This window comes from Calonectris borealis, chromosome 12 (assembly GCF_964195595.1).
Source record: "Calonectris borealis chromosome 12, bCalBor7.hap1.2, whole genome shotgun sequence".
In the NCBI taxonomy this organism is placed as follows: Eukaryota; Metazoa; Chordata; class Aves; order Procellariiformes; family Procellariidae; genus Calonectris; species Calonectris borealis.
The window spans coordinates 23,622,123-23,639,318 of NC_134323.1; the positions used below are offsets into that span (position 1 = coordinate 23,622,123).

Genomic DNA, 17,196 nt, shown 5'->3' on the forward strand with positions numbered 1-17,196 from the left:
AAGGCACTCAGGGATTATGATTTCTCAGCAGTTGCCTCAGCCAACGATACGGTTTTCTTCATTAGGTTGGCTTTCTTACGGTCTAACTTTTAGGCAGTACCCATAGCACATACAGAGCAGGGCTTTCTGTGTGTCCTAGTTGGTATCCATATATGCATCCTTGTCAGGGGGCTTGCAGAAACAATAGTAGCAAATGGCATAAACTCATACTCTGTGGACTCAGTTTCCTGCACGGACTCAACCTGGTGCGTACAAGGGGGTTCTTTGATGTTCTTGCAGATTGTTTACTACTTGCATTCTTTGGCCTTCCATTAGACTTCCAGAGAAAAATTGTTGCACAGCTGCAGCTCTTCCTCCTTCTTTTCAGGTTGTGTCTATGCGACTTAGCATGGTTGATCTTTCATGCTACAGCCTTGAGGAAGTACCTGAGCACCTCTTCTACAGTCAAGACATCATCTACCTCAACCTACGACACAATTTTATGAGATCAAGTGGAGCAGGGAGTCTTGACTCTCTTTGCAGGTCTGTAAAGAATTATTTTTCTTCTACATTTGGAGTTCTTGACATATGCATCCAGGGATGGAGAGGAGGGGGAGTGTATTGCCCCTTCTCGTGGGATGGTAAAAAGATTGATCTTCAGGAAGCTTTAACAAATGAAGGGGCTAGGAAGCAGAACCGAGCAGCGCAGGCAGGCATAAGCTTCCAGCAATTTACAGTATTCATTAACTCCCTTCCACAGATTCTTTGTGCTAAGTTTGATCTGAGATGAGCCTTGTGGAGCGATATGCCATTTGTATGGACAAGATGCAATAGTAATATAAGGCTGCTTGCTAAACAGAGAACATTTTGGGGTATAAAATAAAAGGTGAGGGAAAGCATAATGCTGCTGTTGTGGGTAAGTGTTTGTAGGAAGAAGTGCAGATCTGAAAAAGCCTATTTTGGTAAGTTCGTAAATGTTAATGTGCACTTGGAATTGGCAGAGGGCCTGTGGGACTCCAGCTTTGCTTTGGGAACTTGTAATGACCTGCTTTTAAGAGAGTAGCAGTTGTGTGATGGTATGGAAGCATGATGTAGTCATCTTAGGTAAGTGAAGGAGTCTTACAAAAATATTTTTAAATTAATTCCTGAAAACCATGATAATCCAGAGGGAGATTAGTTTGTTGATATCTACTGTAGCCATGCTAAAAAGAATTCAACGAGTTGCTCTATGAATTTCAAAAGCCCTTAGGAAGCCTGTAGTAATATTGTCAAATGGCTCTGTGTTTGGACCACATTGTGCCTTAAGAAAAATGTATTTGGAGAAACTTTGTAAAACCGCAGTTTTTTGGTTTGGGTTTTTTTGTTGTGTTTTTGTTTTGTTTTGTTTATCTCTAGGGGCCTATTACCAGGTTATTTCATTTTTCTTCCTACGGAGTAATGAGATACCTAGGTATTCATGAGGGTATACAGGGGAAAAAAAATTGCTTACCTGTGGGAATTCTTTGCAGTTTCACTGAGAGCCAGAGTCTAGTCTGGTTTTGTTTTAATTCCAAACTTATTTAAATGTTTTCTAACTGCTGAATTGTAATAGATTCTGTTATTGGAAAAGCTGCTTAAAATAATTCAAGATTTTGCTTTCTACTTCTCTCTTCAAATACATTGTATGATGTTGAAAACCGTATCAGAACTTTATTTTCTAAAATGCAGTGTCCTTGGTTCACAGGATCAGCAAAAGGGCTTGAAATTTCTTTTGACCTTGCATGTAGTCAACAAGAGATTTGACATGTCAGAAACTCGGCTCTTTTCCTGGCAGTGACTATGTCTGATGAAGCTGAAATCCTCAAACAAACAAAAGCCATAAAAGAAGCCCTCACTTCACACAATCTTGAATAAACAGGTAGCATTAGATAGCCCACATAAGGCTGCTCATTGCCTTTTGAAAAGATTTTCTTTCTGAGGTTTTTACAATGTTTATCAGGTCACAGCCCCAAATGAAGAAACTTGCTCACTTGCAGTAGGTGTTACCAGTGCCTAGAGATTGACAGTTCTGAACAGCAGAATTTTTTGCAATGATCAGCTCTCTTCTTCTGAGGAAATCTTTGAAGCTCTAGGAGTCTAATTAGCTATAACTGTAATAATGGAACAAAAATAATTAACTAAAAAAGAAATGTTAAGCAAGGGAAATTAAATAACCCCACCTGTTTTCTTACATCTCCTAGCTTATTTTTTACGTAACGTACTGCCTTTCAAATATCTCCCTTTTCTGGAAAACATTATCAAGTCTGATCTTCGTTGATAAGTGTGTGTGTGTACTCATGCGTATGCATGTGCATGTCTATTTCATCATTCTAGCTAGTTGATACAGACTTGTACTGGGATGCTTTGGCAGCAGAGCAGGATGTTGCACTAAACTGGTAATATTTCAGGCCAGCACCAGTTTGGGTTGCTGAACAGAGGATGGTCATCCCACTGAGGACTTGTTGCTGTGTTTCCATACCTCTTTGCTGTAATCTCAATATGCCCTGTGAGAGCACACACCAAAACTTGAGGAGCCGTAACGATTTCAGGATCCTTATTCCCTATAGTACATGGTTCTTGTATACAAGTTGAATGAGAGTTGGGTTTGCATTCCATTCCTACATCCTTACTGCTTGAGAACATTGGGGCAAAGGAGAAGGAGCAGAAGGGGAACCCAAAAGGCTTTTAAGTATTGTCCTCTGCATTGCATATGACAGTCTGCTCGAGAAGTCTCAGACCAAGCTGTGTCATGTACCAGTTTCCCTCCAGCTTTTGGAAACTTTTATGCCCCTTTTGTGTTTACTTTGATATTGTTGCAGAGAGATGAATTCTAAAAATTGGTTATGCTGTTGCGTTTAATGCCATGCCTCTTGGGGCAGCTTCTCACCACACTCTGCTAATGATAGAGTGCTTGGTGTTAAGGACAGGTGCCATAGAAAAAGCCATTGTAGAACTCCAGAGAAAGCAGCTTCATTAAAGCGTTTTCTGATTCCAAAACCTGAGAGCTGTAATCTGTTCTAAATCTCTTAAAGTTGAACCACTAATGAGAAAGTTCCAATCTGTAGGTTTATCCTCATTGTTTCCTTCTTTTCCATTATTGTTGCGAAGTTCTGTGTGCAAGTTTCTGATTTTTGTATCATTATTAGATCTTTGCATCATACAGTACGTTCCCTTTAGGAAGGCTATTACCAATACAGGATCTTTCTCTTTGGCTTTCAGTTGCATTACAAGAGAGTGTGTTCGTGGCTGGAGCAAATATAAAATGCGTATGCCCTTTCTTATACCACAGGGTGCTTTCTCAAAGCAAAAAACTCATGTCCAAGTTTCAGATATGCTCCCTCTTTAAAAAAAAAAACACCACCACCACCACCACCCAGATTGTAAAGCAAAATGGAGAAATATAATGCATAGTTCCTACACAGAACATTCGAAGTGTTCTGAATCTGAAAAAGGAGTCGCGATAAAGAAGAAAAAATTTCAAAACCTTTCAGTCTTCAAGACATCTCAAGCTAGCAGTAATATTCTCCCTCAAGCTAATTAACCTTGATTTTGTAACCTGTATTAAAACATTTGCTTCAAAATAAGTGTTACTTACTATTGCCTAGCAAAACGTATGGTAGGTGGAGCAGATGAATGAACTATATGTTTCCAAGAGGTACTTTTCTGGTACATTACATTAGATTTGCAATTGTCTCATAAAAGTATGATATTAATTTCCCCACTGAATGAATTTCTGATGGTTCCAGTTTGGGATGGGGAGGTTATTACTTGGCAAAAAATACTTCTGTTTCCTGTAGAAAGAGGTAGGAACTCTTTGAGAAGAACCTCTTGCATATTACCCCAGCCCATGCTCGATTTCTTCTCTCTATTTGAACCTAGCACAGTGATAGAAGGAGCTGAAATAGGCAACCATCTCTTAAGCACAGGTGGGACCGTAGTGACTGTGAGGGCTGTGTCAGTATTGCGTGACTGTGCCTATGGTACAGTCTGCCAAGCAGGTGGCACTTTAAACATGGAATCTCTTCCAGGGACCTCTGGATGCAGGTCTTGGGGCTTCTCAGCGCGAAGTCAGCGCTTTCCTGGTTTTCCCTTTTACAGCTCTGCTAGGCCTTCTGTTGTGCCTAGCTTGAAAAGGATATTTGTCTCTTCTGTTTTATTCTCGGAATAGTTCCAGTTAATGTTTTCAGCTCCTGTTTTCCCAAGCTGCATAATTGTAGACTGTTACTCTAAATAATTCTTTGAAGGTAAATTTTTTGAACTGAGTGTTTTTAGTCTCCTTAATCTTAGTAACAGTCACTAGGAGGAAGCCTGTCAGGAATCAGGGTAGAAGGTTGTTACCAGTTTCTCAGTAAAACTGGTATTTGATCGCTTTCAGCACTATCACTGAGATACAAAATATCAGTGACTTAAAACCAAATTTGTGCAGAAACTCCCATAATGACTTAGCTGACTGTATTGCTATAAAGATTTAAAAATTCTTTATGACTGGTTTTGTATGTTTTCGCTTTGAGACCATGGAGGTTTGTGAATTAACTAGTATTCTTGCCAGTAGGTTTTCTCAGTTGAAGAGCCTGAACCTGTCTCATAATAGACTGGGAGAGTTTCCTGTATCACTGTGCGAGATCTCTACTCTGACAGAGCTTAATATTTCCTGTAATGGCCTTCGTTACTTGCCAAGCCAGATTGGCAAACTGTTGAAGTGAGTATATTCTTTTTATCTGTGGTCACAAACATCCTTGGTGCTTCAGTTGAGCACAGCTGATGTGAAGGTACTACTTATGCAAGTACGAGTGCTGGGGCAGCCTGTTCTGCCTATGAAGATTGAATGATGGATTTGATTCCAGCAAAAGGTTGAGAACCAAGATGTCCAATAAGGTTTGTTTTTCCTTGAAAATGAAGATATCACAGTATGTTTATACAGTTGCCATTTTAAGTCACTGGTACGTAGCAAGTTATCATTCATCATTTGTGACTATTCTACTAGCTATGTAAAATACATTAATGTAAATCAGTTTTCTAATAGGGGAGATTAATGGATTTTGCTTATTTTGGAGTGGCCTAGGAAGACACTTAACAGTCAGTTATGATGCCTTGAATCACAGGCGCCACCTTGCTGAACTAGAGTAAACGTGAAGGCTTCTAAGCTTATGAATATACTCTCTTAAAGTTTAGTAAACTTGAAGGTTTTTATGTTCTCTGTGGGGTGTGTGTTTTGGGGGGTTTTTTTGGGGGGTTTTTTGTTTTGTTTTTGCTTTGGGGTGACTTGCATGATTTCTTGTGGGTTTATGTCCAATTTTTATGTAAATTTGAATGCATCTTGTTCTTTTCGCATCTGCTGCCATCTTGCATTCTTTTGCTTGCTTTCTTGTTACTTTCTTCCTACATTCTCTTCTAAATTTTTTTTAAACTGCTATTATGGTGGTGCCTTATCGGTTAAACATAAATATCGTTATGTTTATGTAAAAACAGTTAAGAGTTTCTAAAGATCATGCTGTCAAGGACATTTCCAGAAGCTGCAGATTAGTACAGTGAAACATCTGTGGAGATCAGCTAGGCTTTGTAGAACTAGGGAAAAATATACATGCCTCTCAAATTCTGAGGCCTAGCCTGTGGACCTTATTTATACAAGCAAGAGCATGCTGGTTATATTGCTGCAGCATTCATAAATGTCTTACACAAAAGGGATTGCAGATTTCTTAACTGTATGCAAGTTTAAAGTATAAGAGTACGTTATAGGACCAAAGACAGTCTCAGGTGCAATTCCTTAATCGCTACTATTAAAACATTACAGCTGCTGATGTAGAAAAGATGAGGAAACGTGATGAAGATGAAGCATTGTCTAAAGACAATTGTATTGTTTCTCAAATAAGTTAATGCGCGTTTTTCTGCAGCTGCAGAGGTGTGTGACTTTCTGAATTTCTGGTTATTATTTGTATTTAATATTTTCAATACTATTTCTAGTTTCTATTAAAGTTTTAATTTACTGTATAAAACTTTTCTGTGGTAACTTCTCACAGAGGTCTAGTGATTTTTGTCAGCACAAAACGTTTTGATAGCTTTCTACAGAATTGGTTGCTTTTTTTGTTAGAGGATTTTAACATGGAAATACTTGGGCAATCCCCTCTGAAAATTTTGTCTTATAGTATTTGCTGGAGTAAAAACTTTCTCCATTTTTCCCAGTAGCTACCCAGAATACATAAAAGCTTAAGCTTAGGTGAATTTAATTGCAAGACTATTATTGCATTTGTTTAGATAAACATTGGTATTGAGCTATTGGTGCATTGTGTCCTGCTTTTCCTCCAGCTTATGTCTTCAAAAAAGGAGTATCGGCAGCTACATTGGACATAAGCAAGTAATTTCCAGAGCAACTTTTAGCCATATGCAAACTGTAAGGAAGAAGCTGTATGCAGGCTTAGTTTTCAGGAGTTTACAACTTAGTTATGGGTCCAGTCATCTTCATGACCCCTTGAGCCCTTATTCACAAGAACTTTTTATGGCCCCAGATTGCATTTCTACCACCGCTAAACACTGTTCAGAAAGTTCTTTGTTGGAACATAATCATAATGAGGGAATGGTATTTTGGGGGGTTGAGTCTCAAAAGCCATGCAAACTTTAAAACAATTCATCTTGCAACAGAAAGCTACCCTATTCTTTTCTGAGTGTCTGAAAGGACAACTAGAATGTAAAAATCTGTTACCAGTGCGTTAGTGTGGTAGGAATTACGATTAAACTGTGCCATAAGTGCCATAGATGTGAATAAGTGCCATAATAGCGATATGAGATTCCAGCGATTGGATGGTGAAAGTGCCGTTGATTTTTATTATTTCTTATGAGACAGGTCTGTACTGTTACTACTGTCATTTTTGGGTTTAGTTTGTCATAGGTCTTTTAAAGATTGTCCATCATGCTAAGTGAGGAGTTCTTAATTTATAGAAAACCAAATGATTAAGTAAGTATCTTTCATGTACAACGTAAGTGCTGTTTTTTATTTTGCTTAGGTTAACTTACAATCTTTGGCACAACTGGAAGTTTACCTCTGAAATAATTTAGGAACTATTTGGTATTGCATACATGCAGTTCCAAGCCTATTACGTGCGTAATAAAAGTACTCTAGTAATGTTATGTGTATAAGAATAAAATTAGCTGTTGAGTACCTTTAAAAAATAACCACCCTGAGACCAGCTAGCTATATGAGGAAATTCACTGAAAATGCCAAATGTGATGTTCGCTGCTCTTTGCTGAATTATTTTCTTTCTCTTTTTCGCTGCTGCAGTCTCCAGACCTTCTGGCTTGATGGGAATTTCCTCACATCCTTACCAGAAGAATTGGGAAGTCTGCAACAGCTCAGCTGTCTTGGGCTTTCCTTCAATAACTTCTGTGAACTGCCAGCAATTTGTGAGAAACTCGTCATCTTAGACAAACTAGCCCTGGCAGGGAACTTGCTGGAGACCCTGGACCTTGCGGTGCTGAACCGTATGAGTCACATCAAAAGTGTGGACCTGAGGTAAGGGGGGGAAACTTGCATATGTATGTAAACCGGATAGCTACTTTCCATTTACAGCAGAGGAGCTGCATAACTTCTAGTAGGTTTTGCAGTAAAATAGGTGTAATTTTTTTCTCTTACTGATTCTTTAGCTTTTAGGGAGTTCTGTTTCTGAGGGTGTGCAGAATTCACTTAGAGAAACAAGGTTAACTGAGCAATGCCTGAAGCCACTGAATGTGACTCAGTCCTCTAGTTTCCTCTTTTGATATGCTGTTACCATGAGCTTCGGTAGCTCCTTGATCTCTCCTACCATTTTTTGCCTTCCCCGCCACCAGATGTGATCCTGAAGGCTGCCAACTGCAGACCTCTCAGAAAGGGACAAAGATCTTTATGTTAGTGGCCAGGCAATCTCCTATCTAGTCTCTGCGTTAGCTTCCTGTGTCAGTGCAAAGTAGCTGTGCCTTGGCCTGGCTTCTGATTTCTAGACTGGTCTTCAGAATTTCTTAAACATTGGGGAATGAGTAAGATGGTTTCACATAGTAGTGCAGGGAGAGGAAATGTTTTTCTTTGTATTCACTGCCTGAAATCCACCATTGCTCCTCACGCATTTCGCTGTGCTCACCTTTGGCATTAGCCTTCACCAGAACTCTTCTTTTCCTCTTCTTTCTTCTCCCTTCTTACTGATGTCCAGTGTTCAGTGTCCTATTTTGTGATTTTGTAACTCTTATCTTTGAGTGTTTAGGCTGAACAACTTGAAGAGAGCAGCAGCTGACACTCTGGAGGGGAACAAATCTGTGACTTACATGGATTTACGAGACAATCAGATGACAGATCTGGATCTGAGCTCCTTGGGCAGCCTGGAGCAGCTGCACTGCGAGCGGAATAAGCTGAAAGAGTTGACGCTGAGTGGTTTCTCCCTTCGGGCCCTCTATGCCCACAGCAACTGTACGTCTCTTTGCCTTCTTCACCTGCCTTCTTCGCTCAAGCCCTGGGAACAAAGGGAAACAGCCCTTTGCCCTCACACACACAAAAAAAATACTTACACTAATGTTACAGTAGTGAGACCATATGTGATGGGTCTTCTGGGTTCAGCTCCTAGGGATCACGTAGGCATGTATCTGCGCAGGCTGTGTAACAGGGGGAGGTTGTGGTATTGAGTTACTGTCCAAGAAATTTGTCTTCCAGTGAGATCTGTTTGGGAGTCCACAAATAAAAGTACAGTTCTCCCTTGTTCTGGTGCCCCACGTGGCAGATGGAGAAACGGGATAGTGAGAAGCTGTAGTGCCATATGGCAGATGTATGAAGTGTGAACTCTGTCTTGCGAAGCATGAGTAGAGACCTTGAGTATCTGTAAGACTCACTTGCTAGCTAGTCTGCTTCTCTGTGGTGTTCCTTCTGAAGCTCTGCAATCATAATTATTTGCTTTACTTCATCAGGTCTGACAGCTGTCAATATTTATCCGGTTCCTGGTCAACTGACACGTTTAGAACTCTCTCAGTAAGTGACTATACACCACAGAATATAAAGCAAGTATCTGGACACCTTTGCTGTTTTCTGCAGAATTTTTCTGGAGCTTTTAAGTTTTTGAAAGAGTTGAGAGCAGTTGAGGGAAGGCACTCCATCTTCACAATAGAACTGGAAAGCCCAGCACTGAAGAATGATGAAAGTTTCCCAGACCAGAAGCCCCCCTGAACCAGTATGACCTGTCTAGGTGACTGACTGTCCTTCAGCTGTAGGCTGTAATCAGCAAAAAAAGTCAAGCAGGGACCACTGAACTTGTGTAGTAGCTGACTGGGCTGAATGGTGGGAATCTGTGGAGCAAACATTTAGAGTGGCTGCCAGTAATCTCTGCTGTTGGCTTCGTTACCTACATCTGCCCTTGGAGCAGCATTGTGAGACCTGTAAGATAGGATGCCCAGAGGACCTGATCACCTTCTGCTTCCATTCTGGGTTGAAGCACGATAGCAGGATAGCGTTAGGGTGACCTATTCTGCTGATGTCAGTGCTGTAAACAAAAAGCCTGATCATCAGAGCCTTGCATCAGTACTTTCTCCCCATCATGCACCAGCTCAATTTGCATTACACAGCTAGCCATGAGATAAATTCCACATGACTAGCTCGGATACTGTTGTTCATTTCCGGCCTGTTGTTTTTGGTTTAGCTGTCACTAATGTCATGCAGCATTGAAACAGGGTATGTTCCACATGGAGTGCTGGTGTCTAGCTTTCCCCCCTTGCTTTTCTCAGCAATCAACTGCAGTGTGTCCCAGACTGGGCCTGTGAAGCAAAGAAACTGGAAGTTTTGGATGTGAGCTACAACCTCCTTGTGGAGCTTCCATTGAGGTCAGCAAACCTTCTTATACAGAGCTGAGCTTTCTTCTATGGTGAGCTGACTGGGGAGAGAGAAGTAGTGCTATTCCATTTGCTTTATTCCTTGTTGTGCAGAGATATAATCCACTTACTTTCTCTGTGCAGTGTCGAAAAATACTCTGTATTCAAATGTTGGAAAGAACTGACTTCCAAATGAGCTTCCTGAATAACAGGGGCCAGGTAATTTCGTTCTATGCTTCTGCTTCTACTGCAGCTATTTGCACCTGAAGTAGAACACACTGCTATGATTTATGTGTGTTACCGTAGTGTTTGTGAACACAGGTCATAGGTGAGGCCCTAATATGCCTTGCATTGCCCTGCAGAGATTTCATCTGTTACCTTTCACAGGGAGATATCGCAGAGATACGATACAGCTGATCTCAAAGGTAGCTTTCACAACACATCATCAGCTAACTCCTTTCTTCCCATTTCCCTTATAGTTTCTGCAGAAATGTGGTGAAGGGGAGCCAAGAACTAGTATAATTTTGCAGATATTTATGACTTCTCCAAGGTACCAGGGATATCATGGCAAGAAGCAAAGCACAAGTGTTCTTAGCCTAACAAGTGTGTTTGGTGCGGGCGTGATTGTAATGAATGAGACATAGTGTCTAGGGTAAGCTATATTGAAATTGAACGCAAGGGCGGATTACAGTGAAGAAATGCAGAGAGCAGGCTGAAGCAGTTAAAGCAGCAGGCATAGGAAGTGATCTTAGCCATGACATTCTAATGGTTGTCAGAGACAAGCCTATATACATCAAAAGCAAGAAAAGGATGTAACAAGGATGTGGTAATGAGAACTTAGGAAAGAATTTCATCCATGGCAATGGATGAAAAAGACTAAGTTTTAAGTATGTTATGCAAAAAGAACCTGCAGAATTCAGACACAAATACATATTCTAAACAGAAATTTAAGCATTTTTAAAGATTACTAGGTGCTGGAATTTACTGTATCCATTGGGGATCTCTTCCAGTATGTGTTTGTCATCAATACTGTAAGTATGTCTTGTGTACAGTTAGAACTTCACCAGCGTTGACTTTCAGCCATTGATCAGGTTAATCCAGCAGACTAAAGCTTAAAGAGCCTTGCATAAGGGGATATAGTTCACCATGGAGTTGTCTTTTACACTTAGTTATCCGAAAACAGAATTGTATCAAAATGGTGTGCAACAGAGTTGAGTGGAGATACCCAAGCCAGCTCTGGATGAGTCAGCTTGAATAAGAAAACTGGTGTATCTGCATTTGAATGACTTTTTTTTCCCCAGTATAATTACCTTTGAGAAGCCACAGCATACAGAAAGAAACTGAATTAATTGGCCCACATGGAGCAGTGTACTAATGCAGCTTTAGCATTTCATGCTTCAAAGCTGTTCTGTACAGGGCTCTCAGAATATAGTCCCAAATTACCACCTCACACAAATGAGCAGGGTGGTTCTAGGCTATGGCCAGTTGTGCTCAGATACCTTTTCTCAAAATTCCTGCAAGCAATTCTCTGCAGTTTGTGGGGTTAGAGGCCTTTTCCTTCAATAAGCACTCAATTCTGGAGAATGTGGCAACAGCCTCAGAAGTAATACAGGAGTGCTAAGCAGCCTGTTAAAGCTCTGAATTTAAGATGGCACGGGGCAAGCACTTCTTTCTGCCTACAAATGAAAACAGGCATTTAAATGCATCCTTTGTGACTTCTCTTTTTTTGTCTGCTTGAGAGAATGGTAGGCATATGCACACAGACAGATTCGTATCACAAGTTACTGATCTGCAGTAGCATAGAGGGAAATGTAGATACACTTCCAAGCATTCAGAGTGATTGAGGCACCTTACCATGTGTGGTTTTCTGCTGTACAGTCAAATTAGAACGGATTAAGTACTAGCTTTTCCCACTCTCTGGATGTGGAGTGACCCAAGCTGATATAGAAAACCCTGTGTCTTTCTAGGATCCTCAGCAGCTTGAGCCTTCGGAAGTTGATGGTGGGGCATAATCGTCTGCAGAGCCTTCCATCTCTTCTAGAACACATTCCACTGGAGGTGCTGGACCTTCAGCATAACCTGTTGACTAAACTCCCGGAGACGCTCTTTGTTAAGGCTCTGAAGTGAGTGGCGGTAGTGAGCATCTTTTGTCTGCATTAACCTTTGGAGCTGTAAAGGCTGATAAGTGGCATCTGTGTGACTGTCCTTGCAAGGTGCCATTTGCATAAGAGATAATGAGGCGTGCTCTTTATGAGGACGTAATTCAGGTGCCGTGAGGGAAGTCATCAAGCTGATTTGAGGGAATCAGTCCATGTTACTATTTAATTATAGGAAAACAGAGGCTTGCCTAACCCAACAGCCAACTGAAGAATTAGCTTCAGTTGCAATTGTTTCTAAGATCGTGTTATTGCCTGAAGAGCTTTGTCTTTAAAAGTAGTGCGTAAATTCAGGTGCAAAGGAAAGAAGCCGTACAGATTTTCAGATATTACAGCAGAAAGTACATCAGGTCATTGGAGAACAGCGAGAGAGATGCTTACAATAAATAACCCTTCATACCTGTCTATTCAGACATGAGTAAACCCTTCTTTTAAAGACCCTGAGTAAGAGTTTATGTAGTCTCCTTCCACCAGTATTACCCACCCCCTCTACAGGCTCTTCAGTACTCCCTGTTTACTGTAAAATGCTGTGTGCATCCGCAGTGCTATATAGCTAATAAGTCAGTAGGTAGACTCACAAATCTTAATGTGAGTAGGGATGTTACACTGTGTTGTCTGGCCTCCTGTCTAATGCTGTTGCTCTGTCCACACTGGCATTTCTATAGCTCCTTTTCCTGCTGTTAATGGAGTCATTTAGGTGAGTGAAGTCTGATTTTTGCACTTGCTATGGTTAGCCTCAGGTACCTGAATGCCTCTGCAAACAGCCTGGAGTCCTTGCCCTCTGCATGTACAGGGGAGGAGAGTCTGAGCATGCTGCAGCAGCTTTACTTGACCAATAATAACCTCACAGATCAATGCATCCCTGTCTTGGTGGGACACCCACGCCTACGGATCCTGCATCTGGCAAACAACAACCTACAGACTTTCCCTGCAAGGTAAATAAGTAAGGCTGGCGGGCGAGATAGTGCTCACCAGCAGGATGTTGCCTGCCTTAGTGCGATTATACGTGAATCAGGGGCAACAGTTTTAAACTGGAAGAGGGTAGATTTAGGTTGGACATAAGGAAGAAATGCTTTACAATGAGAGTGGTGAGACACTGGAACAGGTTGCCCAGAGAAGTTGTGGATGCCTCATCCCTGGGAACATTCAAGGTCAGGTTGGATGGGGCTTTGAGCAACCTGATCTAGTGAAAGATGGCTCTGCCCATGGCAGGGGCGTTGGACTAGATGATCTTTAAAGGTCCTTTCCAACCCTAATTATTCTATGATTCTATGATTTTCCAAGCGTAGCTTAAGAAAACTTCAGCTGTCTATGCATAATGATAAATATACTCAGCCTTTTTAGTTTCTTAGTATGTGGGAAGGGTTCCTCTGAACCCTTTCCAAATTCTCAATGCTTTTGTGGCTATGTAGAGAGCAGAACTTGGACACTGCTCTACTGAAAATCATAAGCAGATAATGTTCGTTGTGAGCATCTACTTGAGTCCCCTTCTGGTGATATCTTTATACACTGTTCTGTTCTGAGTACCTGTGCAACTGACTCAAGCCTTTTTCAGAGCCATGTCTCTGAGGATTGTTTCCTCTCTAATTGTGACGTGTAAAAGTTCCTATGTGCACAACATCACTTAGCTAATTTAAATCATGTGCTCTTAAGTTCACGTTACCAAATAGTTCGTATTACTATATGTATCTGTTGAGATTCCATCATATTTTTTATCTGCAAATTTTACTAGGTATAATTCGGTAAGTGTGTTTATGTTTCTCTTATTAATCACTGATCTATTGACTGTCACTGAATCAAAAGTGCCTCCCCACAGAACCCTACTAGAAGGACTTACACTGAATTCTTAATTCATTATTACTTTTCAGTATCATCTGCAATCCAGTTTTGGGGTATCAAATATATTTTCTTTGGAATATAGTAGAGAGCTAGTGCTAGACTGGTAGACTTCTGTGTCAGCTTAATTTGTATTCTCATAAAAACCAGCAAATTCTGTTACATTAGCACAAAAATCTAAGGGTTTTTTTGTATTAATTATGACAGCACAATTAATTCAATATTAATTGCATCTGTGCAAGCTTTGCCATGGGTGGTGAAACCCTGGCACAGGTTGCCCAGAGAGGCGGTAGATGCCCCATCCCTGGGAACATTCAAGGTCAGGTTGGTCGGGGCTCTGAGCAACCTGATCTAGTTGGAGATGTCCCTGCCCATGGCAGGGGGGTTGGACTAGATGGCCTTGAAAGGTCCCTTCCAACCCAATCTATTCTATGATTTTTCCTGGTACTGGTCAGGCTAAACCACCACTTCCATGTAAATCTGTTTATTCCTACAAAGTACACTGACACAGCTTAGCTTTTTTTGCCAATTTAAAATTAAGACACTACAATCTTCTGCTTTAGTGCTTTAGAAGTCAGGGGTGAAGGGATCTGTCTGTGTATAAATCCAAGCCAAGCTTGGGGTCCCTGAGCTCTTATTGGAGCATCTCTTAGGACTCTTGGTCGCCTATCAATAAATTAGAAATGTAGCTCAAAGGAGAATGTCTGTGGATACCTTATCTACAGATTCAGAAAGTGACAAGTTCTCGCCTATAAGATACAGTATTCTTTTGTTTCCCTTTCAGCAAACTCAGTAAGCTGGAGCACTTGGAAGAGCTGAATCTGAGTGGCAACAAACTGAAAACAATTCCCACAACAGTGGCAAACTGCAAGCTACTTCATACACTTGTTGCACACTCTAATGAAATCAGCATCTTTCCAGAGATCCTGCATTTGCCCCGTATTCAGGTATTCTTATGGAGAAGGTAAAGAGGTATCAGGGGAAAGTTTGGGTTGGAGAATTAAGAGAAACTGCTAGGAGAGGAACTGGAGATCCCGGCATTTTGCTTCATCAACCTGAGAAGAGGGCACAGAATATGCATTCTAGATCTGTCGCCTTTCAGAGTTGATCAAAGATGGCTCACCTCTGGTTCATCCTTACCGTCTGTCTCTGACTTGGTGTATTTCTGGTTTACCATTTGAGACAGTACGGCGTGTTATATAGCTAGGCAGGTTTGTGTATATAGGTCTTCTATTATCTTTAGTGTGACCTATTCTTTCAGTATTGGAGTCTTGGCTGTTGCAGGTTATAAATTTTTGCTGCTTATAAATCATTTTTCTACTGATAGGTCAGACCCATTTTCATCACCTGTTTGTGGGATACAATCAGTAGGTGGGGTCATATGTTTGGAAGGAGCACTGGAGGAACTGACCACATAAGAGAACAGAGAATATTTTCTTTGTCATTGTGCTTTTTTTGATACTGCAGTTTGTGGACTTGAGCTGCAATGAGTTAACTGAAATCCTAATCCCTGAGGCACTGCCAGGTGCCTTGCAGGAGTTGGACCTGAGCGGAAACACAAACCTGGTGCTAGAACACAAGACACTGGACATCTTCAGGTGAGCCATGGAGGTGCCAACCCAGTAGTGACCTGCACAGGGAACGGTAACCCTTCCCAGGAGCTGAAATGGGATAGTAAAGTGTGTGTCACAGCACTGCATAATGTTATAATGTTCCCTGCCTGAGGCAGCTGAAGCTTTCTATCTTGTAGGAAGGGAAAAGTCTGGGTCGGAATCATCAGAGCCAGCAAACAATTTCTCAGGTGGTATGAGGTTCTTCCAGCTGTCTCTGGCATGAGCAGCCAGACATCTCCAGAAGGCCAAGACCTTAAACTCCTCTCCTTGGTGCAGTTCTTTCCACAGGCTGCTGTCTAAAACTCTAGACTGGACAAGGTCCTTTGGCCACAAGCTGTTCAGCAGGGTCTAGGAGAGAATGACTTCTGTTCTTCTCTGTCTGTAGTCACATTACCACACTGAAGATTGATGCTAAGCCCTCCCTCACGGCAGACTCAGCACTCACTTCTACCTTCTGGAGTCACGGAGTAGCTGAGATGGCAGGCCAAAGAAATAAGTGAGTATTGTGCTCTGCTGGACGCTGATACCCTGTCTTCTCAGGGTGCTAGGTGGAGTGTACTGCTAAGCACCCAAGCAGACTTGTTTTGCTCAAGAGCTCATTGGTCCCTCTGTCTCTCTAGATCTTTTGCTAAGTCTTGGTAACTCAAGCCTCCGCATTGTCCTTTCCTTCAGTTTTCATGCTTATCCTGGGACACTTGGACTTTGTTTTCCACCCTAGCAGAAATTCGTTTTCTTTCTCTTGCCAGCTGTGCCCATTGCCCTCTCATGAGTGTGGTCAAGGAGGGTTCGGGAGTTCCAATAATAAACTGCAGCTGTACATCTCATGGGGCAATGAATGTAGGGACAGTGGCTTTGCTGCGCCGCGAGAACAGCACTCACAGCAAGGTGCCTGATGGCTGTGGTTTTGGGGACCATATGATCTTTTGAGACATATTAACTTTGCTTGTATGCTTTTCTAACAGGCTGTGTGTGTCATCCCTGGCACTGGGGAGCTTTGCAGAGGGGGTGGAGGCTGTGTATGGCATGTTTGATGGTGACAAGAACGAGGAGCTGCCACGCTTGCTGCAGTGCACCATGGCGGATGTGCTCCTGGAGGAGGTACAGCAGTCAGACACCATGTTCATGTCCAACACCTTCTTGGTCTCCCACAGGTAGGACAGTGAGCAAGCTGGTCCTGGTGGGACCTGCATAGGTATATCACTTAATGTGTTAGGTGGGGTGAGGCAGCCCTCTAGAATGCCTGTCACTGGAGTCTGGAGCCTTCCTACACCTTCTCCTCCAACAGGAAGCTGGGCATGGCTGGGCAGAAGCTGGGTTCCTCTGCTGTCCTTTGCTATATTCGTCATGATGTGGCTGATCCAGCCAGCAGCTTTTCTCTGACAGTGGCCAATGTGGGGACGTGCCAAGCCGTTCTGTGCCGAAGTGGAAAACCACTGCCTCTGTGCAAAGTCTTCAGCCTTGAACAATGTTCAGAAGAAGCCAAGAGAGTCAAGGAGCAAAAAGCCATTATAACAGAGGTTGGTCTGGACCCTCTTCACTTCAGCTTCCACCCTCCCGTAAAAGCTTGGTACAAATACGTGAGCTCTGCTGCCTGCACAATACTACAGGGGAGAGGATGGCATGAACATGTTCGAGTGACTTGTCTGTTGCTTCCTGCTCTGCTTTTCTTGCTGATTAGCTATTCAGAATTACGTGTTCCTAAAACACCTGTTATGGCCCGAGAACTACAGGTACAGGATGCCAAGGATGGCCTGGGGAGAGAGGAAGGAAAGAAAATAGGT

The 17,196-nt window shown here is 42.0% G+C and overlaps 1 protein-coding gene across 7 annotated transcripts in view; it reads left to right on the forward strand.

The window, feature by feature from the left end:
* The window catches only part of PHLPP2 (PH domain and leucine rich repeat protein phosphatase 2), a 39,324-nt gene that overhangs the window by 16,380 nt on the left and 5,748 nt on the right, over window positions 1-17,196 (forward strand). For 4 of the 7 annotated variants that reach the window (XM_075161727.1, XM_075161732.1, XM_075161734.1 and 1 more), the window contains 13 exons: window positions 368-522; window positions 4,547-4,696; window positions 7,271-7,501; window positions 8,223-8,425; window positions 8,917-8,977; window positions 9,727-9,822; window positions 11,778-11,933; window positions 12,701-12,901; window positions 14,587-14,749; window positions 15,270-15,400; window positions 15,801-15,911; window positions 16,378-16,566; window positions 16,701-16,932. In XM_075161727.1, coding sequence (XP_075017828.1) covers window positions 368-522; window positions 4,547-4,696; window positions 7,271-7,501; window positions 8,223-8,425; window positions 8,917-8,977; window positions 9,727-9,822; window positions 11,778-11,933; window positions 12,701-12,901; window positions 14,587-14,749; window positions 15,270-15,400; window positions 15,801-15,911; window positions 16,378-16,566; window positions 16,701-16,932 — 2,079 coding nt within the window. The remainder of the gene's footprint in view (window positions 1-367; window positions 523-4,546; window positions 4,697-7,270; window positions 7,502-8,222; window positions 8,426-8,916; window positions 8,978-9,726; window positions 9,823-11,777; window positions 11,934-12,700; window positions 12,902-14,586; window positions 14,750-15,269; window positions 15,401-15,800; window positions 15,912-16,377; window positions 16,567-16,700; window positions 16,933-17,196) is intronic. The other 3 variants (XM_075161728.1, XM_075161729.1, XM_075161730.1) reach the window with 3 other exon arrangements.